General features: G+C 39.4%; 1 protein-coding gene across 2 annotated transcripts in view; it reads left to right on the top strand.

Moving 5' to 3' along the window:
* The first annotated feature begins 5,111 nt into the window (after positions 1 to 5,111).
* Positions 5,112 to 27,143, top strand: part of IntS3 (integrator complex subunit 3) — a 47,691-nt gene continuing 25,659 nt past the window's right edge. For both annotated transcript variants that reach the window (XM_076179523.1, XM_076179513.1), the window contains exons 1-9: positions 5,112 to 5,296; positions 11,043 to 11,207; positions 11,527 to 11,795; positions 11,936 to 12,083; positions 12,247 to 12,370; positions 12,472 to 12,617; positions 12,818 to 13,049; positions 13,158 to 13,237; positions 14,536 to 15,293. In XM_076179523.1, coding sequence (XP_076035638.1) covers positions 5,222 to 5,296; positions 11,043 to 11,207; positions 11,527 to 11,795; positions 11,936 to 12,083; positions 12,247 to 12,370; positions 12,472 to 12,617; positions 12,818 to 13,049; positions 13,158 to 13,237; positions 14,536 to 15,293 — 1,997 coding nt within the window. In that variant the 5' untranslated portion in view covers positions 5,112 to 5,221. The remainder of the gene's footprint in view (positions 5,297 to 11,042; positions 11,208 to 11,526; positions 11,796 to 11,935; positions 12,084 to 12,246; positions 12,371 to 12,471; positions 12,618 to 12,817; positions 13,050 to 13,157; positions 13,238 to 14,535; positions 15,294 to 27,143) is intronic.

Below are 27,143 nucleotides of genomic sequence, written 5' to 3'. Positions count from 1 at the left end.
AAAACTGTGAAACGCCAAGGAAGACAGGAACTATAATATTTTATATATTATATATATATATATATTCATATATATAGACAGGAACTATAATATTTTATATATATTTATATATATATTTTATATAATATTTGTCAGAATATAACTAATTGCGTGGAGCAGTGCGAGCGAAGGCAACGTCATTTTTGAACGACGGACCAGCTTCAACTGACAGCTATAGGACCCGCTAACCCCACTTTGAGCAGCCAGGTGACGTTCACGGGCCCGCTGCACCAACTCCCTCGAAATTCGGTCGGAAGTGGTTAGACCTTATATTCTTAGATCTTGCAAACAAGCACGGTAAGGAGCAGAACGAGGACAACTTTAATGTCAGCAGTCAGAATAAAAAATATAAACATGCCTTGCGTTGTATGGAAAGGTTAATTCGAGACAGGTCACGTTTAGCTGAATTAAATAGCGTGTCGACAGACAGATTTAGAGGATAGGAACCCCCCTCCTCCTCCAGTGAGGAAATGGTTAAATTAATGGGGTGCAGCACGAAAGAGAAATTGCATGCAACGGTTACGAAGAAACTGGGCAACGAAGGTGGGGGAGGAGTGGGCGGCGGGGTGGGCGGAAGTCGAGACTGAATATATATATATATATATATATATATATATATATATATATATAAATGTATATATATGTGTATATATATGTATATATATATGTATATATATATATATATATATATATATATATATATATGTGTGTGTGTGTGTGTGCGTGTGTGTGTGTGTGTGTGTGTTTGTGTGTATGTATATATAATTTTTCTCTGTGTGAAAACGTATCTATTCATACATTGATTACATAACACTATATATGTTTAGAAACATATATAACCATTATATCACATTTTTCAAAGGATAACAAGACATTCGAACCTTTGTACTATACTATACAAAGTGGACGACAAATGAGAAAGAAAAACGGAAACAGAATACTAAACATGATGAAGAAATGAGACTTTGAGAGGGAAAACCACTTGTGTGGGGTGAAAGAACTTTGGAAAATGAGAATGGAGACACGCAGAAAAACAAAATATTTGTCAGAAGGGAAATGAATCGGCAGTTTAGTATTTCTTCAACGATAAATAGCGAATCTATCCTTCTCCACCGGTGAGGTAGTTATAAAGTTGGTAAAGTAGAGAGATCCATGATAGTGGAAGTTAAAAGTGATCAGCATTTTATTTGAGTGGAGATTATTTTCCATTCTTAAAACAATGCTGCATGACTCTGGTCCTCAGGGGTGTTACAAAGGGCATTATGGGGCAAATTGTGATTCAAAAGCGAAATCTGAAAAAAGAAGAGCGTGACTTTTGCAGACGCAATTAATAGAAAACACAAACAAAAAAGTAAATAAATAAATTAATAGATAAATAAACGTTAGATAAAATGAATATAATTGATGGCGTAATCAAAAGCGTGTTCTATTCGCTTTATTGTGGGTTCGAATCCCGCACTCCTCTCCGATTCCCAGCAGTGACAGCTACCTACCTCAGCACTCCAAGCGCATAGGGCAAAGGGGGCGGCTTCGGCCGTAGCCACGCGAGAAGATTTAAAAAAATATTAAATTGATTCATGATGGAATTGCGTTGACGGATTGTGAGGGAAACGACGCATTTCCCTAACTGTAACATTCAGGACTGGACCTATGCTCGTGGAGTCCCGTCTCTATATCTCCATACATGAAATATTGCCTTGAATTCACTTATGGCGTCCGCCTCTATTGTTTCTTCTCGTCTTTTCCACAAATGAACGCAAGTGTCCAGAAAGTTTCGTTTCCATCTTTCACGAGAGATGAATACAGAATAAGCGAATGAGCGAAGATTAAAGGCACACAAACACACACACATATACATATGTAATATATATATATATATATATATATATATATATATATATATATATATATATATATATATATATATATATATATATATATATATAACGTGCCAGAGAAAGGTTACCTAATAGAAGAAGATTTAAGGATTACGAAAAGTCGGCAAAACGAGAAAGTGGGAGAATTGGTCAGAGAGGACAGAAAGAGAAAATGAATAAATAGAAGGGTTACAGTAATATGCGGGGGCTAAAGGGGAGGAGGAGAGATGGTGGGCGAAAGAAAAGGACGAGGAAGAATTGACCACAGAATGAGTGACAGAAATGGAAGGAAAAAGTGGGGCAGGAGGAGGATGGAAGTGATGGAGGAGGACGAGGAGGAGGAGAGAAGGCGTTAACTCTAGCCCCCCTCCCCCTCCTATCCGCGCCACTCTAAGAACGCTATGAGAGGAGCCCCCACCCTCCCTCCCTCCCCTCGTAGTCCCGACAGACCAGAAAGGCTTAGGAAAGAAAATCGTCGACTTAAAACTACGACAGGAAGGGTGATACCGAGAGAGGCGAGGAGGGGAATTATTTTTCGCATTCATGGGGGCATGGAAAAGAAAGGAGAGACTGGATGCAGCTAGGTTGAACTAAGTTTCTCGACATTTTCTACCGTCGCAGTCGTCGTATCAGGTGACAAAGGCTTAGAAAACTGTCGTACAAGTAATTCTTTTCGTGTTTATTTCTGTTACGAAGACAGCGGCGTAATATTTATTACCAAACCCTTCGTTACTTTACTACTAACATAACTTGGAAGAACTTATTTTCGAAAAATGTACAGTACGTCTACGAAACGGCACGCGGCAATTAGATATGCTGTAGTACTCCTGGAAAGTCTTGCGCGTAGGTACACGGATAGAGGATGGGATGGGGGAGTGCGTAGGCGAGGGACTGGTGGTCTAGCCAGAGGAGTGAGGAGAGTAAAGAGCGGTGAGTGGCTGGAGAAGAAGAAGGAAGAGACAAAACGCGGTAGGTAGGTTGGAGTACAGTAGGTAGGAAGATGGGTGAGGCGTGGAGGAGTTGGGAAGGCAAGAAGGATATGGAGTAGGAGGTGTGGTGACGGGGAGGAGGGAGTAAGAATGGCAAGCGGGAGAGCGTTGGGGAAGAGCGCGATGTAGTGTGGGGAAGTCAAGGAGAACAGGAAGAGGTATAGAGGCGGAGGAGAGAAAGGGGAGTGGAGGAGGAATAGGAGGAGGAGCGAAGTGAAGGTGAGAGGGGTGAAGAGGATGGGGAGAGAGAAAAAGTAGTTGCGGTGAGTTGGTGAGGAGTGGAGGAGAGGGAAGAGGTGGAGAAGGCAATGAAGAGGAGGAGGAGCAAGCGGGGAGGGGTAGGGGGAGGGAGAGAGGTGGGTGAGTACGGGAATGGACAGATATTTTGATGAAGAAAAGAGGAGTAAGGCAAGAGGCAGCAGAAGCCTGGAGGAGGAGAAGGAGGAAGCTGGTGGATAAATTGAAAGTGCAGAGAAAGAATGTTCACCATTAAAGAATGACGGAGAAGTGTCGGCATGATTGGAGAAAAAGAAACAGACTACAAGGTATGGGTGTCACGAAAGAGAGAGGGAGAGAGGACTGGGGAGTTGGGGAATGGATGCAACAGCACCCAGAACACAGCCACAGGGAACCCGAAGATACCCCGGGGGAGGGGGCATTAATATATATTTGAGAAAATGAGAAATACTTGTGGACGTCCACACTACACTGGGCAGTCCTGCTGCGACTTGTGAAGAATGGATGAAAACACGGCAGAGGAGGGAGCGGGGGAGGGAGTTGGGGGAGGAAAAGAAGAAAGATGTACAAGAACGGCGGATTCCCTGGGATTACGAGGGAGCGAGTTGGGGATCGTACTAGGGGAATATAAGGCAAGACTTGGGGAAGGGGAAGGCGGGAACAGGAAGGTGGACGATGTAGGAGTTGGGGAGGAGACGGAGGGGGGAAGGAGGTGGAGTATGAGGAGGAGAGGAAGGAGGAGGAGGAGTGGGCAGGTGGGGGATTTGGGTTATACTCATCCACCGATGGTATTTTGAAAGGAAAAAATAGATTTATGACAAATTTATAAGCAAATGGAAGGTTTGTTTTGTGGAATGTGTCGGCTTGGTGAATAGACCTGGCGAGCCCAGCAAAAAGACAGCAATTTGTAAGCCCAACCCAAAGCCACTCTCTACCCACGGATGGAATTCTCTTCAGCTGAATAAAATTGCCTGGTGACAACCAGAATAATGACCAAGTCGTAAAACGCAGCGAGAGGTTTAACACACCACTCTCTCCCTTCCTCTGTGGGCAGAGTAGTGCATATTCCCTGCTGTGTAACTGACAGAAGATTTTGCCTGAATCTCTCACGGTAACAAATGAAAATGCCACGACATATGTGAAGAAAGCTACCTATATGGGCTGGTCAAAACACTGATTTTTTTTTACTTAAGTGAAGCTGTTTTGCAGATGTTTTCCCCAAGCCGTCATTCAAGACGATCCAACGCGGAGTTAGATAAAAGCTTCAAATTAATGCGAATCTACACTCACGGGAAGTTACTACGTAAATGAACGCCTGTGTGTGCGCACATACAATACAGACACACGCATATATATATATATATATATATATATATATATATATATATATATATATATATATATATATATATATATATATATATATGCGTGTAATGTGAACACACTGACCCTAATTGAAAGCATGTTTTATGCGCATATGGTAATGTTACCCCTACATACACACTACACTAGAAGAATGTTTTTATATCTAGGAACTAGCTGGAGACGCACTGTTTGTAACAGCAATCCTAATCACCTTTCTAAACGAATCTTATGTATGGTTGACCATCTAGTTTTCAAGCCGTTCTTGTCCCTCCATCCTTTGCCTCCAACTCTACCGTCCAATGCACGCCCAGCCCACACTACATGTGTGATTTGTGAAATGCCAATACAATTTTAAGTTTCTCGTGATGACCATCAATGGCATACTTCTTGTGGCATTACTGATGGTCTTAAGCACCATGCAGTGCCTATTTAGAGCACATTTCCCCCCTTATCTAGGAAGATAACGAACCAAATAGCCGAGTTTCGGTCGTACTGCCTTCGGCCGTTCTTCTCCCTCCGGAGTGAGTGGCAGCACTATGATGGTAGTTCTTCCGATCCGACTACTCTCTCCATGGCCGCACCACGTCTCTCACCTCCGCCACTCGTGTATTCCACCGCGCTACGGATGCGCGGCCATACTGGCAAGAGAACAAGTCTGCAGCGCGCCTTATTTTTGCCTCTTGGCACCGGCTGTAGGCAGAGTATGTTACCATAATGACATCAGAAAGATCCACAACGTCTCGGTTATTCACCACGTCGGTTGTGGAAGGCCGCACCGAGCAAGATGAGGTAGGAAGAGTGATAGTTAAGTGTTCGTCGGTGGTGGGAGCCGAACGAGGCAGAGTGCACATGATGGCGAGGGGAGGCGCTATGCTCGAAACAGCTGATCGTGTCAACAGGAGCTATTTAGGACTTTCCTTTGGTCATAGCAAAGGTACATCCTCATAAGGGGTCAGTCATTTCAGACGAACCTCAGTTATTACGTAGTGAATGCTGTCGGGTAAAATATAACGTCACCAGTAATAAATATATTGGAAAGAGTAAGGGATTTCGAGCAAGCAGGCCACAAAGACAACACTACCGATGGTCCCCACCTTTGCTATGCCATAGTAAATAGCGGGTACTACCAATAATTGCCGTTGTGTGATCCAGAATTTCATCGTGCCACTGAGGATAGTAGTGTACGTTCTATACACAAGAGTAGTTGCAGTGTTTGATGCAGAAAATTGAGTTTGCAATTGCAGCATAGGCAATTGTAATTTGCCTTATATGAACCGATGTAATTATTTAAGCCTGATTTTATGTATCAATATAAGCTCCTAAATGGTTTCTACCTTGTATATGGAATGCATGTTGAGTTATTTTCTTGAGTGCAACTTGCAACAACACAAGAAACAACAATATAAGAGGTGCAGTTTGTTGAAGTGGTATAATATATATGAAATCAAATAGAGTATCATGATATATGTGGCATATTTCCATCATTACTTTGGTGTTCAGTAGAATATCATATGAATGTCTGTCATCAGTAAAAATTATACCTACATATGCACTCAAAACAAAATCACGCGTTATCAATAGAATGCAAGAAGTCTTGTGTAAGATGAATATTATATAGTTTTTGGATCCATATCTATTTCAATCAAATGTTCTAATGAAGAATATACCTCTTGGAACATTACGGATTTAAATGTACCTAGCTTGTGTTTACAAACTGGGTGTGTGTTTACAGGGTGTAAAAAGTATTTGTTATTCTTCATATTGCCTACTTCTTGGTAAACAAATATATTCATGTAAAGAAGTAATGTTTAAGTAAGATTTGTAATATCCTATCAGTTTTTCCTTGAGTTTCCTTTAAAATTGGATGTGGTTTATTTTCAAGTTTAAATGCAGTACACGCAAACCACTCATATTTGAGGTCAGTCATCCTGGTTTACACTAGAAGTAGAGTATATAGGATATATTCAATTTACATATGATTTTCCTTTAGTTTTTTGTAGGTGGGATTGCATCACTACAGTAAATATAAATAGCTGATGCTAAACACCCTGAACTACTGTGTTTACTCACCAAACCAAGTATTAGATGATATGTATATATATATACATATATATATATATATATATATATATATATATATATATATATATATATATATATATATATATATACATGCGAATAAATCACAAAAACACATGATTCACAAAATGTGTAATAAAACCACTTGGAAAATAGAATGAAAGTTGACCGAACGTTTTTGTCTATTTACAACATTTTCAAATGTCTTAAATAGACGAAAACGTTCGGTCACCTTTCATTTTATTTTCCAAGTGGTTTTATTACACACACACACACATACACACACATACACACACACACACACACACACACACGCATATATATATATATATATATATATATATATATATATATATACTATATATATATATATATATATATATATAATATATGTAATATATATAATATATCTATATATATTTATATATATATATATATATATAATATATGTATATATATAATATGTATATATGTAATATAATATATATATATATATATATATATATATATATATGTATATATATATGTGTGTGTGTGTGTATATGTATATATGTAGTGTATATATATATGTATGTTATTATATATATATATATATATATGCAAAGTAGACCACTTGGAAAAAGAAACAAATGAAACAGAGCGCTTTCGTATATTACATCTTCAGTGCACTGAAGATGTAATATACGAAAGCGCTTTGCTTCGTTAGTTTCTTTTTCCAAATGGTCTACATTGCATAAGTGAACACACATACCCGTGTTCTTATTAGCATATACATGTATGTATGTATATATATATGTATATACATTATATATATATATATATGTATATATATATGTATATATGTATATGTATATATATATGTATATATATATATATATATATGTATATATATATATGTATATATATATGTATATATATATATATATATATATATATATATATATATAGATAGATATTATCAAAGCTGTAGTACAATGTAATCATCAGTACTTAATGAAAGGGTAGTGTAACTTATATTCTGAAGATGGCTTGCATCACAACCACTACACTTGAAGAGATGTAGGGTTCCTCTAACACCTGTTTATATATGTCTACATTTGCCCCTTATGCATGTCTCCATTATGTAAATTTACATATGTGGATCAAAGCTATTTCTGGCAAGTTCCCATTTTGAGTGTAAAAATTTCACCTAAGTTGTGATTATTACTTTTTGTACCTTCATAAATATTAGTACTTTCTTTGCTTTATGAAAATGTGAGTAAAAGGGAACAGTGATAGGTACTTGCTAGTGGTGGTCCTGCAAGGAAGATATCAGAAAATAATAATTTGCCTGCCACCCATCTTCAAAGCCAGTCAACACCCTCACCTATGTTTAGAGGTGCAGCCCAAAAAGACAAACACGCGATCTCAAGACCAGGTCTAAGATCCTTTCCATCATCATCAATTACATTTCCTCTAACTTTTCACACAAGAGCTGACAATGAGTAACTGTCCTCCTCTTCTTACTATAATAAGCCAGAGACAAACTATTTCATATTAATTCAACATAGACAGCAGTACAAAGTTTCTTCCCAGAGAGATCTAAGGGAGAGTCTGAAGGATGTTGCAGGTCACAGTGGGGACTACAGGAATTTAACCTTTTTTTTTTTTTTTTTCAGTGAATTAAGTACAGTATTGAATTTTATGTAAATTTATGCTATGGCAATTTTCCAGAGTACATCCCTTGCATATACAGAAAGTAGTATGTTAAAGTTTTATATGTGTGTGTGTGTATATATATATATATATATTATTTTATTGATTTATTTGTGTGTGTATATATTTTTTGCATGCCCTCTTGTCAGTCTACCAAGTAAAGAAATAAAGGCTGTGTTTCTTGATATAATTTATTCATCTATTTACATATTTGTTTATTCATTTATTTTCATTGTGGTCTCATGCCACTCTCCACATCAGTTCTGTTCATTTCTTTCAATGTTCTAATTTATGCATTATGTGGGAGGTGTGGAACAATTTTGAATGCTTTTCATTGTAGTATCACAACCCTTCTTTTATTCTTCTTTCTGTGTGTGGGCTACATAACTGGGTATGTACAACATATCACCTGATTGCAGTCTTTCTTCACCTTTTCCTGATTCTGTGTCAGGTCTGTATTTCTTATCAGCCTCTCAGCTTGTTTTTTCCAGTCATTTCCCACAAAGCTCTTGTCTCTAATATGATCCCATATGATCCCATCCATCCCTCATGGTCTCTTAACTCTCTTCTCTCATCCACCTCCATTCCTGTCACACTCCTCCCCATGTAACTCATCCCTCATGACATGCCTGTACCATATGAATCTTTTCTGTACTTTGAAATTTCATCTATGTATGTGTATGAAGAATTGCATTTCTTGATGTTCTTTTGTCTTATCTTATTGAAGAACACACAAATGAAGAAAACAAGATAGAACACCATAAGTATCTATGCAGCATTAACATGATGAACACCTCAGGGATACACAACCCAGCTTCAACCAGAGTGGAAACCTAAATATACATTAGCTCGTATGGCTATGCACACATTTAGTAGGTCAAAATGGAAACAAAGTCTTTGACCAATCCCTTTGTAGACATACTAAACTCCAATTATCTCCCCTCAAAACAACTTCCTCAACATAATTAGTGACTTTCCCCAGACATTTCATTGTTCTCATCCTCACTCCATCTACAAACAGTATGGAAAATCATAACTTCCCTTCAGACCACTTCCCAATAAAGATCACCATCGAACTTGCCTTAAAAAAAAAAAAAAAAGGATAAACTTTGACAAATCAGAATGGCCTAAAATACACAAACATAAGATGATGTAGAAAACTCTGTTGCAACTAGGTTATCATGTATAGATAAAGCTACAGAAAGGCTTACAATCCCCTAAATATGAGTATTTTGTTGTCGACAACAAGCATTTCTATTCTCGGGGACAATATCACTCAAAGAGGTGGAGTCATAGAATTGGGAAAGGTGAGATTTTAGGAGGATAGCAGAGAGGAGTGATAGTGAAGGCTAAAAGTACTCACCATTGTTCCTTGAGTGTTGATCAGTTCATAATCACAAAATAATGATGCATGACCAGTCCATGGGCCGTTACTAGAATCCTTAACACCTGACTCCATAAAACTGTTCAGTCAATAAAAAAACAGACAAGAAATATGTTCCCAGAGAATACATAAAATAATGCAACACAGATATGAGATATCCCTAATAGGTATACATTAATAAAGTAAAGGAAGAAAAAAATAGAAACAAGAAAACGTCAAAGCTCTTTCATAGGTGGATTACCTAATGCTGATAAACCAGCATTGCAACAACAAGAGAACAGCCAAAAACATTTATGGCTGACACAAAACTAAAAGTCTGCATCCCCTCTGAAGTTCTCAGTAATGTTGCCCCCAACTATCATGAATCATAGAGGGACCTAGTGGTCATATTGGTCACCCTTTCCTACTAGACAAAAAACCTAAAATATGTTACCTTATCACTCAGTCTGTTGCCCCATGTTTCTCTTGCAGATAACTGAACATAGAACAATTTAAGTTATGGGATTTAGATACCTGAAAGAAATGCTAATCATTGTATAAGCAACTGGCAGTGTAAAACAACACTAAGAAACCAAATCTCTTTACATGGGAATGATAGGTGCACAATTCTTTGCAAGAGCCCTTGAACACACCTACTCTTCACATCACATATAGTCTACCAAACACAACATAAAAATAAATTCTAGTAGTATTCTACTCAAGTGTCTGCAAGTCTACTTCCAATACCATACAGTTTGATCATATTGAAACATCACAAAACAAGCACTCCTTAATAGACTGCAAACTTCTGTTTCACCAAACTCCACCAGAAATTAGACCTGCAGAGAATTCATTCTCAAGACTGCAAAAATCATATTCCTTCATTCTATTGTTCTTTTTACACCTGGTTTTTTCTCATGTTGTATCTCCCTTTTTGCTGTCTTACAACTACCATAAAACCAATTCTTTTTCTCCAAGGTTTTCTCCGAGTTACTCTTGGCACATATTTCATGTGCATGTTAAAATTGTGTTTCTTTTGTCTCTGGATTCCCTCCAATAAATTTCTTCACATAATTTCCTTAGCATGTAATTTTTTTTCATAAAGTTGCATCTACCATGTCTCTATAACTTGTCTCTTGGTTCCATAATTATTATTGTTTATTTATTTGTTTACTTATGCGGCGAAGGTCGAGGTGAGGGCGGTTCGAATCCTGCCACCAGCGAAGTTGAACCAAGGGCATGGTTCATTAAATTCCACGCTACAAAGCCCTCTGTGAGGGGCACCGTCCTAGCCTCCCGATAGGGGGGAGTGTATGACGTTAAACCATATCATCATCACTTATGTGTTTTATTTTATTTTGATGCAGTCTATATAGTAGAATATTTTCCTCTTTTCAGAAATATGATAGAGTTTATAACCATGTCAATCAGCTCACCAAAGGCTTGACAGAGAAGGAATCTCACGATGTCCTCAATAGAGCCTTAGATGACAAAAAAACACATGATGATGTTTGTCTTGGACTGTTGGTTGGCATTCTCTCTGATCAGCAAAATGCTCAGCGGGTAAGTTTTAATTTTGACCATATCTTAGGTCTAAGGATATCTATTGTTTTAAGATTTAGTTAAATTATGGATGACAAATTTATCTTGTATATATACTTTGACCATTAAAGTTAAGTGGAAGTGTGGGGAACTGTGTTTGCACTTTGATCTTGGCTAGTTGAAACATAAGGCAATAATTAATATAATTTATAAGTAAGAGATGTTTTTACTAAGGTTCTCGAGCCTCCTTGACCGCACTGATTGGTGGAATTTATTATATCTGTAGTATGTAGGAGTCTCTTGGTACATGGTGATGAGTACCTTTCCTTTTTTCTTACAGCTGTATCATGACTTGACTTTGTTATCCCGAGATTCCCTCAAAGTTGTAACTGAGACACTGATCCATCAAATTATCGGGGAACGTTTCTCTAGACTGCAAGATGGTGTGAGGAGACAGTTACTTTGGTTGGTTAAGGAACTTGTCAAAAGTGGTGTAAATAATGTGGAAGGTGTTGTGTGGTGTTTATTACGTCAGATAGCAGGAGGAGATGTATCACCTAAAAACGTTTGGCTGGCAGAAAGTTTAGTGGATATATTAAGGGAAAACAGGTAAGTTTATATTGCATTTGGATCATGATAAGTCAAGTGCCATGGTTATGAGTTGGATTAATGTTTGAAAATCATTACCTGATGAAAGCGTATGCTGTATTTTTCACTGAAGTTACATTATATCATTCATTTACTTGTAGACCATGGCTGGACAAATTTCCAGTAATAGTTGCTTCAGTGGCATATACATACCTTCGTATTTTGGAAGACCACCATGGACAGCAGTATGCCAGTCTGAGGCAGAAAGAAACCACTTTTGTGGTTGGGCTGTTAAGAGAAAGATTTCAGGTAAATGAAATTTTGTAGAAGTTGTCAGTCATATTTTAATGCATTGTGGAAAAATTAGAATTGTATTTTTGTGAGTTTGTCATAGTCATTGTTAGTGGAATGGATGTAGAATGAAGCACACAAAAGTGGTTTAGTGAGAAAGCACCAACATTTATTTTATCAGGATTGTCTCATGATTGGGCGAGATTTAGTAAGATTATTACAAAATGTGGCGAGAATACCTGAGATAGAAGCTCTCTGGAGAGACATTCTTCATTCACCTCAGTCACTGGCACCAAATTTTACTGGTAAGTTGAGGTGATTTATTGTCTTTAAAATTGACATATTGTCTATATTTTACTGTCATGTAACAGGTTGGGAGTAACATCATCTTTTTTTTAATTACTAGGTGTACAGCAGTTACTTCAAATGAGAACATCAAGGCGGTTCTTTGTTGTGCGGTTGACGCCAGAGATGGAGAAGAAGATGGTGTTCCTATGTACAGATGTTAAGTTTGGCACACAGAAAAGATACCAGGAATGGTTTCAAAGACAGGTAATGTGATCTCTGTGTTGGACAAATATAGATAGAGTAGAAAGACTCAAGTTACCCAATATTTTTAGTGGGGGTCTTGTTTTTAATGCACAAATTTGATCAAGAGTGAATTGCTGGACATAGGTGGTAAAAGATAAATTAAGATAGGTATTAACATTTTCATAGAATGGAAAAAAATAAAATATTTTTTTATTTCACAGTACCTCAACACACCAGAGTCTCAAACACTGCGATGTGACTTAATCCGGTTTATTATTGGCTGTATCCACCCATCCAATGAGGTGTTGTGTTCAGACATCATACCTCGCTGGGCTGTGATTGGGTGGCTACTGTCATCATGCACCTCACCTGTTGCTACAGCCAACTCAAAGTTGTCTTTGTTCTTTGACTGGCTCTTCTATAACACAGAAACAGATAATATCATGAATATTGGTAAGTTGTTGATTATACTTTCATTAAAAAAAAAAACAGAAGACTGATCTCATCTTGTTCATGTGATGTATTATTGGACTTCAGTTAAAAGTTCTTTTTATCTTGCAGAACCTGGTATTTTAGTAATGTACCATTCCATGAGGCCCCATCCTGTGTTGACCACGACTTTGTTAGATTTCTTATGTCGGGTAAGAGGTGCCAGCTTGTACTTCAGTATCTTGTATTTGAAAGTAGAGGGAAGTCTCAAAGATATGAGGAATTAGGTTCTGTTTCATAATTATGTAACAAATTCTTGTATAATGAGATGGGTCACTAAGATGTATGATACCAAACACAATAAACATATCTAGAGAGGTAGTCAGTTGTACAACATGTACTCAATCATGCAGAGCACCACTGAAAACACATTGAATTAAAAGGAGTTAGTGTAATTGTGTAACAACACAGTAGCACATAGTAACAACCAAGTTGCAAGAAAGATGCTGAGTGATAGAGAGGGAAGGAAAAAGTGTAGGGATGTATAGTTCTCTTCCATTGTTCACAAAAGTGTCTGCATATCAAAATCATTGTACATCTCAGTACAATTCAGACACATTGTAGAATACACATTTTGAACTTTGTAATTTTTACTATTTGTCCTAGCTTTATTGCTGTATCATTGTATTTTCAAGATTATATATTGAAAATAGTCCTTAATTTATTCAAGTCATACCATTGTTTTCTCAGATCTTGAATGGTCATAGGGACCAATTATAGGTACCTGTTTGTCAAGCCTCTCACCTCTGTCTTGAGGTGTGACCTCAAGGGGCTGGCGCCTGGTCTCCATACTGGGCCCAAGATCTCTGTCAACTCCAGCTGTATTTCCTCTACTTTTTCACATATAGGACATTGACAGCCAGCATCTGCTGCCCTCCCACTACTTTTTGCCACTGATGTAGAAATAGTCCCACACTCACACAATACAGACAACAATCCAAATTTTCTTCCTAGAGAGGACTGGGAGGGCCCAGGGACCCTTGCCAGTCATTGGAAGGGCTATAGATTACCAGTCATTGAAACTGGAGGCAATAATGATTAATTACAGTATTATTGGATGGTCATAATATGATAGGTTATCATACATACATACATACATACATATACCAAGGCTTTTTCCCCCTTCCAAGGGAGGTAGCCAAAAAGGGAAAGGCATAAAAACACTCCCACCCATTTCATCCCTAAATACACTCCACACCCCTCCCACCCTTCCTCTCATCTGAGCACCTCCTGATAGGTTATCAATTCAGAAAAAATGGCCATGGATTTAATTATCTCAAAATTAAGATATGGTAGTGATGAAGACTCCTCTATCATTTTGATATCTTGTGTTTAGGATATTGTTAGCTGTTTCATCATGTTTTTTGGGTTTTGAAGTTTTGGAGGTAGTTTTGTTATTGTAAGAAATTCTTGAATTCGTAAGAACTTATCCATACCTCTAATTTTCCAGATAATTCCCAATTTCCACCCTCCTCTTGCGGACAAAGTGCGATTAGGTGTTACAAGTTCGTTGCGGCAGATTCTGGAAAAACGAGTAGTGCAGTCTTTAGAACCACTTTTTGACAACCAACGCATGGATATCGAACTTCGTAAACTCATAAGAGAAACTTTTCCTGAATTTTGCCAGTCGTCTACTTTAGAGATGAAGACTGATGACTTTGCCTCCCCAGTACCTTCCTCAGCCTCTGTTACAAGGATGGACCTGATAGCAGAAACAGGGCTAGACTTTGTGGGCAGTACAGTAAACAATGATAATGATATAAATAATAGTAATCATGTTGAAGATGAAGCAATGTTCAGTGATGAAGAAGAGGACCCGCCAACACCTCCCCCAAGTAACACTCGGAGTGCCAACACAGGTGTTTTGAGTGGTAGTAGTGTTGGCAGTGTTGCGGGGAGTGGTACAAGTGGAAGTGGTGGAACAAGTAGTGGTAGTGGTGGAGGAAGTGGGTCAAACGGTGGTGGTACTGGAGGAATCAGTGGGGGTGGTGGTGGTGGTGGTGGTGGGGGAAGTGGAGGAACCAACAAAAAATCATTTTCTAAACAGTCTGAAGATGGTCCAACATATGAAGTGGAAAGGGACAAGACCAAAGTGAATGAAGTTTGTGAGGAAGAGAAGTTTGATCTCAGTAAACATTTAGACTACCTTGAGGACGACATGCAGGCTCACATATTAGATGTTCAGAAAGCCAAGGACACAAAGACCAAGTAAGTAATGGAATTTTTTTTGTTCTGTGAAAAGTTTGAAAGTTTGTGTGGTTATATGTATATCAGATATATAGTTTCAGTTTGCAGTAAATTCATCTAATTGTATAAGAAATTATATGCAATCACTGTTTTAAGGAATTCATTGGTGACAGGAGTCATGGAGTATTCTTTTACATGTTGATACAAATTTCCACGCAGAGTAATGCAGAGGCACTTTAATTTTTCCTAACACTTGTTTGTGAGGTTTTTCTCAAATCTCTGATATCACTCCAAGGGGACCATCTATTCTTTACTTCTGTTCCTGTGGTGGGGTTGGGGTAAAGGGTTGTGGGAGAGAATGTGTCTAGTGTGTTTTCATGAATATTGTAAAAGGTGTGTTACAGTGATACAACATACTGACAGGAGACCATTAAATCTATAATGAGATTGGATGGGGTCAGGAATAAATCACTATGCTTGATTGTTTATCTGAATGAATTTTAAAACTGAGCTGCATTGCATTCACTAACCTCAGCTGAAAACTTATTCAATTCATTGACAAAGCTGTTGGTGGAAATGTTACCTCCTTAGTAAAATCTAAATCCTGACAGCTCAGGACCATTATTTCACATTGAGATGTATGTAGTGTGAAACTGTTTAAAAATTTCATACAATTTAGCATCAATACACTGAAGTGTACTTATTTTTATTCATTATGCAGTATTTCAACGCATTATCTAGTGAATAAACAATCAATTGTTACCTCAAGTTTCACAAAGTGGAAAACATGCAGCTCCTGGCTGGCAACAGGTCTCAGAACCTCTCACAGATATGTTTGGGAAAGAACTTTGGACTGTTGTCTGTTTTGTATCATTGTATTTATCTAGTTGTATTTACCTAGTTGTATCTTACGGGAAGGGGAGCTATGCTTGTGGTGTCCCATGTTTGTATCTTGCAGTGTCTAGTTTGCTCTTAAATTCGTGTATAGTTTTTGCACACACTATTGTTTTATCCAGTTTGTTCCAGATATCCACTACTCTGTGTGGAAAACCATTTTATTTTCGGGTCTTTTATAACTATCCTTTTTGAGTTTCTTCTCATGTTTCTTTGTCACTGGCTCAAAGGGGTAGGGAGAGGAGAGTAGTTGTCAGTTATCAGCTTGCTATATGTGAGAAAGTGTAATAAATACAATTGAAGTTTATAGACAGCTGTGTAGAATGAGGTACTCCTCTCTGTGAGAATTGCATGTGGGATAATTGGAGTTGTGCCTGGGCAGTTCTACATGGAGAGTGCTTTAACTCTTATCAGATGAGGACGCTGACATCGGTGTCTTGAGGCATGAGTGTGCATACGAGGATGCCGATGTCAGCATCTTGACTAGATTTAGTTTGTAGTTGTAACTGAGCATTCCCGTATTCTGTGTTGGCTCTCCCTGGAGATTCTCTGATTCTTTATAATGTTCTTGAAGTTCTACTTCACCCACCATTCCTGTTCCCACCAATCACATAAATCAGCTAGATCATGCTCCACCCTCATTTTGTGTTGGGTTATTATGCATGGGGCAGCTGGTGAGAACAGATAGTGGACTTGTGTGTATTTGTGTAGTGCTTCTTTTTTCATGTTTTTTTCATGTAGATAGAGAGAAATAATTGATCAGATGTACAGGCTTGATTATGCCCCACCCTCATCTTGTGAACTAATTTTTTTTTTTTTTTTTTTTTTTTCATGTAGAGAGAGATTGCATTTTCCATATTCAGGGTGAAAGAGAATGAGATAAAGGAAAATATTACAGTTGTAATGTTATATATGTGATAGAACAAAAGCAGCTGTTGTAGCTTGGTGAACTATTGTGCTTAATTCCTCTTCGTGACCCTCTTTGTGTCATCCAACCACCCCCAAACATAAATGTGTGTGTGTCAATCACACTTACAGCCAGAAAAAGCCAACTCCTGCCTCATATTGCTACAACAACTAAAGGGTTGAGTCAGAGAGAGAGAGGGAGACAGAAGTATGATAGGCCAATGTGAATGCACACACATGTACACATGCATGGACACGAAAAGAAACTAAAGAAAGACAGTTACAGAAGAGACCTGAAAAAGAATAGTTTCCCACACAGAGTGATCAATGTCTGGAACAAATTGAACAGTGGAATAGTGAATGCCAGAACTATACACGATTTAAAGAAAAAACTGGACGTGGAGAGATACGAAAACGGGTCACAACAAGCATAGCTCCCGTCCCGTAAAATACAACCAGGTAACTAGGTAAATACACACACACACTCAATGGTGCAGTGGTAGCGATTGCAGCTGCCACAATGGTGGTCCGAGTTCAAATCCTACCCAGGGCTGAAATAATTTCAGTATTGCCGCACTGCAAGTCGTTACTCCAACTCTTGTGGGTGGGAAGTTGGGGGTGTGTGTGCTTGTAAAGTCACAGCATTACCCATAGATCAGTCATATATGAGCTCTGAGCTCTCTTCCGGGAGGGAAATAGCTGTCGATCAAGAGTCCAACAGGTGATCCAAGACCATGGTGAATCACACACACACACTGTAGACCTTATAGTTTATTTAATGCAAACTTGTCATAAACTAGAAAAATGTTTCTCAGTAAAAGTCTGTTATTACTACATGAAAGGCTGCTGTAAATAGTCATGGTGAAATGTTCACAAGTTATCACATATATTTTCTCCTTTCACTTGCTTTGTCTTTTCATGACACATATTGTGATGCATCATCAAATCATTGTACCTCAAGCAGCCTAATACTTGTGCACAATATTTGACTTGTATTGAAGAGGTCAATTTGCAGTGGTGACCAAAATGCAGTAGTGCAGTGGTTCTTGTCTTAGAAGTGATTTTGTAGTTGGGTTTGATGTGTGGTGGAATTTGATGAAATATAGAATATGAAGGTTATTGTGGAGTGCATGTTTTTTAATCTGAGTGTATATGTGTGTATATGGAAATATTATGGGATATAGGGGGCAGGTTATTGTAGATGTTTGGATAGTATGTTGCTGTTTTTCATTTTTATTGCATTCGTGCATTCGGTGTAGTCCTTCAATTTTGTGTGCCTGTCATTCTCATGTGCTGCTCTGTGGAAAGGAAGTTTTTGAATGCAGGGATTCTGTTGGGGTTGTTTTAATGCAGCAAGTTTTTCTTAATTCTTTATTTTATGTTGTTTGTAGGAAATCTTTGTTTTCTTAATTGTGAAGTGTAGTTCTTGTGAGTTGTTTATCTACAGTGATAAGTGCTTCTCTCTACTTTCCAAATCCTGCTCCTCCCACTGCTCTTGTTCAGTTTCTTATTTGTCTTCACTGTTAAGTCTTTGATGTGTGGGTTGAAATTCATGTGTGTATCAAAAGTGAGGCCTAGAATTTGTAGGTTTTTGTCCAGTGTGAAAGTTTGCCAATTTAATCTGATTGACCCGTCATTCAGGAGGTGCCAAGATAAGAGGGAGGGTAGAGGGTGGAGGGGAATGGAGTGTATTAGGGATGGAATGGGTGGGAATGGTCTTTATGCCTTTGATTTTTTGGCTACCTCCCTTGTAAGGGGTAAAAGCCTTAGTGTATGTACCGTATTTTTCGGACCATAAGGCGCGGGCAAAATCCTTAAAATCGGCCAAAATCGGGTGGTGCGCCTTATCGTGAGGTGCGCCTTATGTGTGGCTTCAGTGCAAAAAAATGCCTCGGACAGTGACGAATTATTTTGACACGTTTCGTAGCTAGCCTGCCGACGGCGACAGCGCATAGGCCCAGCAAAAGTTACAGCCAAGTTATAACCAAGATGCATGTATCTTGACAAGAAAATTGCGAAAACTTCGACAGTTTTCGAGTCCATGCCACCGCATTCATTCACGTTATCATGGCTATGATATGATAGCATCCACAACACAGACAGCCATTTTGCGTTGGTCTAGTCTCGCTCCACTCAGAGTGTAGTCATTTAGTTGTTGTTTTTTCCGACCATAGGTGCAATAAGGCAATATAAAATTAATTATTAATTTTGTAAATTAAAAGTATCACCGTAATATGCAATTTTGTGGGCGGAAATGAAAATGAAAAATACCTTGCTACAAGCAAATATGCTAATGAATGAAGTCGGTAGCATAGGATCAGGACGCCGACGTCTCTCACGACGACGACAGCGAGGCTGAGCCGGATGGCATTTAATTTGCAGGTAATGATTTATTAAACACAGGTTAGGTTAGGTTAGACGAATTTATCACCCTTTCATTTCTTCGACGTCGGCATCTATCATAACAAACATGGCGTATCATTCGTCCGACACGACTTCGTTACTTACGACATCAGTTTTCGCACCTTTTTTTTATTTCCGCTCACAAAATTGCATATTACGTTGATACATTATAATTTACAAAAAATTAATAATTAATTTCTATTGCTATATGGTGCCCATGGTCGAAACTAAAAATTACCTTCATTTGTAATCTTGTGTTTTTAAGTGAATAGAGAATTCCGGGAATAAAACTGCTAATGTTGGTTTTATTCCCCACAATTCCCGTAACGTGTTTATGTTGTTTTTTAGGGGTATTGGCAGGGCAGACCGTCCATGGAGGTGGTCTGATTTCACTGACCAAAATAAAAAAATATTTATATAATTTATTTTTGTAATTTTGCTAAATCCCAACCGATTTTTCTCATTCAACAACGAAAATGTTCAGTTCTGAATGCACTCACATATGCATGATTATCTGATGACGAGACCAGGTGCGCCTTATGTAAGGACGGGGAATAGCAAATTACGGGTGCGCCTTATGGTCCGAAAAATACGGTATGTATGTAATCTGATTGTTGGGTTCTTCCTTGGTTCGTGTTTTCTTGGGGGTTAAGTATGTGTGTGGCTGCTATTTTGTAGTTGCAGTACTTTTTTTTAGGTAATTTATGAATAGGTTAAGTAGTGTTGGTGGTAATAGTAATTCTTGGGGGACTCCATTGTACAATCTTGTGATCCCCAAGATATGATTGTTAGGTGACACTGTATATGCTTCAGGCCAGGATTTTTTTTTAGCTATTTCTTATCATTATTGTATATGCAAGTCCATTTGATAATTTGTTGTTGACCCAGTGTGTCCAGGTACAGTGTCAAAAGCCATATTTATGTTCTTTGCAATCATTGCTTTTCTTTTAGGTGATACTTCCTTATTGAAGCCTTCCAGTCTTTGTTGGATGAGGTTTGAGAGCAGTATGTTGATGGAATGGCCCTCATTGAATCTATGTTGAATTGGTGAGATAGGGATGTGTGTTTTAATTTTTTCTAAGATCAGTCTTTCCATTAGTGTAGGTAAGGTGGAGACTGTAGATGTGGATGGATAGATTGGTCTGTAGGATGCTAGGCAGTTTATTTGGTTTCAAAATGGGTATTTTGTGTTCTCCCAGCTCATTGGAATGACATTGTATAGTTATGGGGGGTTGAAAATGTTTATGAAGATTTTTATTTCTACAGGACCCAGATGTTTCAGGTGTTTGATATTTTGTTTGGGCCATCTGCATGAGAGGTTTTTACTACACTGGGGTCTTGCAGTTTGACAGGGTTAGGGTGGTTTTTGAGGTGTTGAAACATGATATGTTGAAAATTGAATCGCCTCCATTTTAGCTTTTTTTTTTTTTCCGTGTGTATTCACCTCGGATCTGCTGCAGTCTCTGTCGAGACAGCCAAACACCACCCTACGGCAGTGAGCTCAGAGCTCATTATTTGCCGATCTCTGGGTAGGTCTGAGACCACTCACACACCACACACCGGGACAGCAAGGTCACAACTCCTTGACTAATGTCCCGTACCTACTCACTGCTAGGTGAACAGGGGTTACACGTGAAAGGAGACAAACCCAACTTATCTCCGCCCGGCTGGGGAATCGAACCCCGGTTCTCTGGCTTGTGAGGCCAGTGCTTTACCACTCCGCCACCGTGTGTGTGTGTATTTGGGCAGTTTGAGTGTCAAATTTGTAAGCTTAATTGTTAAATTAAGGTTTAGGGATAGGAATTTATTGAGATTGAATTGGAGTTATTGAAACATGGACCATCAAATCGCATGACCCCAGTGTATTTTGATAATATTTTCTTTTGTGTTTAGTTTTGTCCTACATATTATTTTTAATATTTTCCTGCTTTCTGATGGTACGTGTGTGGAATTTGCTTTTTGGGGAAGTGTTTGTGGCATCATTATTTTAACAATGGTGTCCATGCTACAAAGTCCTGTAAGGCCTACTGTCCTAACCTTCTGATAGGGGAAGTTTTTGTGGCATTAAGCTGAATCATATTCTGTGTTGCACCAACTTCAGGATGAGTGGGTGGATGATTCATTTTGTAACTTAATGTTTATATTGTATTCTCTATCTGTTTATTTGTTTTTCTGTCTAGGGAACCTGTAAAATTCTCCCTTTTTTATGTTTGTTTTGTGGGGTATTGGCTGCTTGTTATTGTGGCAAAGTAGCATGCAGTCGATACTTTAGGGTCTATATGGGGCGCCCCTACGGACCAGAGCCACACATCATTTTGTCTATGATAGAAGAAATTCTATCATTTTGTCTATGATAGAAGAAATTCTGTTCATAGAGAAATGATGACACTTTTATGCTACGACTGTCCCTCCGTTATGCTGTCCCCCAACCCCTTGTTGCTGTCCTGTACCATTTCTCTGAGTATTCTCTTTCTGTGATGGGGGAATTCCCTGTGGTGGGGGAAAAGAATACTGCCACCAAGTTTCCCACTTGGATCGTAAGAGGCGAGAAGAAAGGGACGGGGAGAGGGACTAGGCATCCTTCTCCCTGTAGCCCCAAGGGGCAGATTCCTAAAAAGAAAAGGAAAGGCATAAGGGGTGCTGGAGGGCCTCGGGCCAGCACCCTAAGGTTTGGGTCTTTTAATGTGCGTGGATGTGGTACAGATGAGAGTAAAAGGGAAGAGATAGGTAGTATGTTTGTGAGAAGAAAGATGGATGTGTTGGCTTTGAGTGAAACTAAGTTGAAAGGGAAGGGTGAGTGTAAGTGGGAGGTTATCAGGAGTGAAGAGAGGGCGAGGGAGGGAAGGGGTGGCTATTCTAGTAAGTGAGGAGATAGGTAAACGTGTAGTGGAGTGGAAGGAGGTTTCCTCAAGGATAATGTGGATGAAGGTGAAACTGGGAAAGGAGATGTGGGTCTTTGTAAGTGCATATGGGCCTGGCAGTGAGAAGAGCATGGAAGAAAGGGAGGCCTTTTGGATAGATTTAAATGAGTGCATAGAGGGTTTAGGAAGAAATGTCAATGTAATAGTACTGGGAGACCTTAATGCTAGGGTGGGAAATGGTCCAATCGATGGAGTGGTTGGGAAGTGTGGAGTTCCAGGAAAGAATCGTAGTGGAGAGTTGATGGTGGAAATGTGTCTAGAAAGAGAGTTGATGATAGCAAATACAGTGTTTCGGAAGAAAGTCAAGCACAAGTACACATGGGAGAGGGTGGTGGAGGGAAGGGTGGTAGATAGAGCGCTAATGGATTATGTAGTGGTAAATAGGATTATGATAGGAAGAGTTAAGGATGGACATGTGCTAAGGGGTACATGTGCTAAGGGGAGAGGGTGGGGGAATATCAGATCATTTTTTGGTGGAAGGTAAGCTGAGAGTGGAGGATAGATGGAGAAGGAGGAAAGGGACAAAAGGTAGGGAGGTTCTTAGAGTGAACTCCTTGAATGAAAAGGAAAAGGAGAAGGAGTACGAAAAGAAGCTGAAGGAGGAGTGGGAGGGAGTAAAGGATAGAGCAGAGATGGGTGTGGAGGAGGAATGGGGATGGTTCAAGGAGGGAGTCTTAAAGTGTGCAAGGATGGTGTGTGGAACAAGAAGGACAGGGGGAAATAGAAGAAAGGGTAGTGAATGGTGGGATGAGGAAACAAAGAAGGTTGTAGAAGAGAAGAAGCGAGCTTTCACAGATTGGTTACAAAAGAGGACAGGGGAGTCATATGAGGCGTACAAAGAAAAGAAAAGAGAAGTAAAGCAAAAGGTAAAGGAGGCAAAGAGGAGAGCAGATGTGAAATGGGGTAGGAGTATGACAGAAAATTTTGAAAGTAATAAAAAGATGTTTTGGAAAGAAATTAAGAGAGGAAGAGGAGGCGAATCAAGTAGGGAAGAAAAGGTAAAAGGTACAGATGGAGAGATGATAATGGAAGAGATGGCAGTGAGGGGAAGATGGGCAGAATATTTTAGGGAGTTGCTGAATGTGAAGGAGGATAGGGAAGGAAAGATAGCTGCAGTGGGAAATGCGAAGAAAATGAGAGTGATGAGTGAGGAGAATGGAGGAGAAATAAGGAAGGATGAGGTGAAGGCAGTTGTAAAGATGATGAAAGCAGGTAAGGCACCTGGTCTGGATGGATGTCATGCAGAATGTCTGAAAAAGGGAGGTTCAGTGATGGTGGACTGGTTGGTGAGGTTATTTAATGTTTGCTGGAGAGAGGGTAGAGTACCAGAGGACTGGAGTAGTGCCTGTATAGTTCCTCTTTACAAGGGAAAAGGGGACAAGTGTGAATGTAGTAATTTCAGAGGGATTAGCCTGTTGAGTGTAGTAGGGAAGGCTTATGGGAGGATCTTAATTGAGAGGATTAGGAGAGGAACAGAAGGAGTAATTGGTGAGGAACAGTGTGGATTTAGGACGGGTAGAGGTTGTGTAGATCAGATCTTTGTGGTAAGACAGATATGTGAGAAAGCTATAGGAAAGGGGAAGGATGTTTTTTGGGCTTTTATGGATCTGGAAAAAGCTTATGATAGGGTAGACAGAAAGGCACTGTGGGAGGTTATGCAGATTTATGGGATAGGAGGAAAGCTTTTGGGAGATGTCAAGAGTTTTTATGAGAGTAGTAGAGCATGTGTTAGGATTAGAAATGGAGAGAGTGAGTGGTTTGAAGTAAAGGTGGGACTTCGTCAAGGATGCGTTATGTCGCCCTGGCTGTTCAACTTATACATGGATGGGGTGGTGCGAGAGGTGAATGCTAGGGTAGTGAGTCAGGTATTGGAGATGGTTAAAGAAAATGGAGAAAAGTGGGAGGTGAGCCAGCTGTTGTTTGCGGACGACACTGCGCTTGTGGCAGGGTCAGAGGAGGGATTGAGGAAGCTGGTGGGAGAGTATGTGATAGAAGAAAGCTAAAGATAAATGTGGGTAAAAGTAAGGTGATGAGATGTACAAGGGGTGAAAGTGGCAGTAGACTGGAAGTGAACATTAAGGGAGAGCGACTGGAGGAAGTGGATAGTTTTAGATACTTGGGTGCAAGTGTAGCAGGAAAAGGTGGAGTGAAGGTGGAGGTAGAATGTAGATTGAGAGAAGCGAGTAAATGCCTTGGTGGTTTAAAGAGTGTAATGAGGAATAGACATTTGGGAATGGATGCGAAGAGGAGACTGTATGAAGGAGTGATTGTGCCAACAGCACTGTATGGGGCAGAAACGTGGAACATTACAAAGGAGAGAAGAGAGAAGGAGTTTGAATGTGTTTGAGATGAGGTGTCTGAGAAGTATGGTGGGGGTTACTAGGCTGGATAGAGTGAGAAATGAGGAGGTGAGGAGGAGAACAGGGGTAAAAAAGGATTTGGGAGATAGGGTTGATGAAAGAATATTAGGATGGTTTGGACACATGGAAAGAATGAGTGAAGAAAGACTAGTAAAAGAGGTATGGAAGGCAGATGTGGAGGGAGTGAACATGAGGGGACGTCCTAGGATGAGGTGGATGGATGGGGTGAAGGGGGCTTTGGGGAAGAGGGGAATGTCTGTTGAGGAAGGAAGGGAGAGGACGGAAGACAGAGGTGAGTGGAGAATGGTTGTATATGGATGATGTTGTGACTGCATGAGGAGGAATGGGTGGGGGGGGTGGGGGGTGGGGTAGTATGTGTGAGTAAATTTTGACGCAGCCCGAAGGGATTTCTCCCCGTCCTCTCCTTATATGCAAAGGGGGACGGAGAGGGGGGGTCGCCGATTAAATGAAGCGGCCTTGCTGTGGATGTACTGTGTCTTGCGACACTGCTTCTGACCCAGGGCGGTGGGCAGGGTGCAGGGATGACCCGTCATCCAGGAGGTGCTCAGATGAGAGGAAGGGTGGGAGGGGTGTGGAGTGTATTTAGGGATGAAATGGGTGGGAGTGTTTTTATGCCTTTCCCTTTTTGGCTACCTCCCTTGGAAGGGGGAAAAAGCCTTGGTATATGTATGTATGTATATATGTATATATCAAGGACTACTATTACACAGGACATGCGCACCCAGATCCCTGGGTCCGCTAGCGGAGGCCATTGCTTTCTTTGTGACCTAATATTTTATATTGGACAAATATATCAAAACTAGAAACCTAACATTGTATATATGACAAATATATCAACTATTGACTTATTCAATGCAATATAAGTTAATATAAACTTTTATAGTCAAATTTGAAACTATTTTTAAGGCACTGTTATGCTTTGAAATGACAATTTTAGCCGGGCTTAACAGGTATTATTGTATGAGATTAGTGGACACCAGGGTTGGCAATTTTCTATCTTTTTAAAAAATATAAAAAATTGATTTTTTTTTTCATTTAAATCAGATTTATTTGATTTAAATAGATTTTTTTTATTGATCTTAAATATTGTGAGATTGCTACCTGATATGCGATCTGATTAATAAAGGACATTTTTAGCATATCAATATAAGGAGCAGTGTTATATAGACGTGCCACAAGTATACAACATACATATACATACATACATATACCAAGGCTTTTTCCCCCTTTCAAGGGAGGTAGCCAAAAAGGGAAAGGCATAAAAACACTCCCACCCATTTCATCCCTAAATACACTCCACACCCCTCCCACCCTCCCTCTCATCTGAGCACCTCCTGGATGACGGGTCATCCCTGCACCTTGCCCACCGCCCTGGGTCAGAAGCAGTGTCGTAAAACACAGCACATCCACAGTATACAGGTAAACGTCGACTTACGATGGCATTAGGTTTCGATAGAGCCATCGTAAGACGATTTCATCGTAAGTCGATCCCCAATTTGTGTATCACTGTTCCGTGGTCACTGTACCTAGCCTACCTGTATATTAACCACCAGAGATACTGAATATAGCCTATTAAACATGTACAGTAGTTTATTTAATTATTTTTATCCTTTTTACCATATTCAAACACTATAATATGTATTTTCAGTACGGAACTTAAATCTCGCGGGCAGCAGCCAATGCCAGCCGTACGACGTGACGTAATAATACTCGCATCATAAAATATAGTCACCACTTATATCGATCGTTCTCTCTTTCACCCGCGAATTTTGAAAACCACAGAGAATGGGATTCAGGCACATTTGAGAGAATGTAAAAACACAGGGGCGACTACAATAAATATAATCAAGACGCCGATATGGCAGCGTTGCGAATCCACTTGCTCCTCATGACGCCTACGTGTGCGGCACCGTATGGAAGGGGTTAAATTATCATATCGTCGTCGTCATCGTAAAGTCGAACAATCGTAAGTCGCGGCCATCGTAAGTCGACGTTTACCTGTACAAGGAACGGTATAAGCCATATGTGAGGACGGTATGCTCAGGTTCGCTGCATTGTCTGTCACAACACTTCCAGTGTGACAACCAAAATCTTGTTCAGCCTTCTTGATCGAATTTTGTACAAGTTGTAGAAGATATTCAGCAGTGTGAGGTTTCCTTGGTGTGTCTATTGTGTCAACTAAATCAATCTGACCAGTGGATGTTGTTAGAGTGACACATATTATGGGCTCATTATGGATGTTAGACCACCCATCAATTGAAAGACATACAGTTTCATTATTCAGGTCATCTGCACACTTTTTATATTCCTTTTCATACACAAGATCCAAGTACTTATCAGCAATATCTTTTCTGGATGGAGGAATA

The sequence above is a fragment of the Oratosquilla oratoria genome, chromosome 3 (genome assembly GCF_046742065.1).
Source record: "Oratosquilla oratoria isolate Oo_2021 chromosome 3, ASM4674206v1, whole genome shotgun sequence".
Lineage (NCBI taxonomy): Eukaryota > Metazoa > Arthropoda > Malacostraca > Stomatopoda > Squillidae > Oratosquilla > Oratosquilla oratoria.
This window is presented reverse-complemented; position numbering and strand designations above follow the sequence as displayed.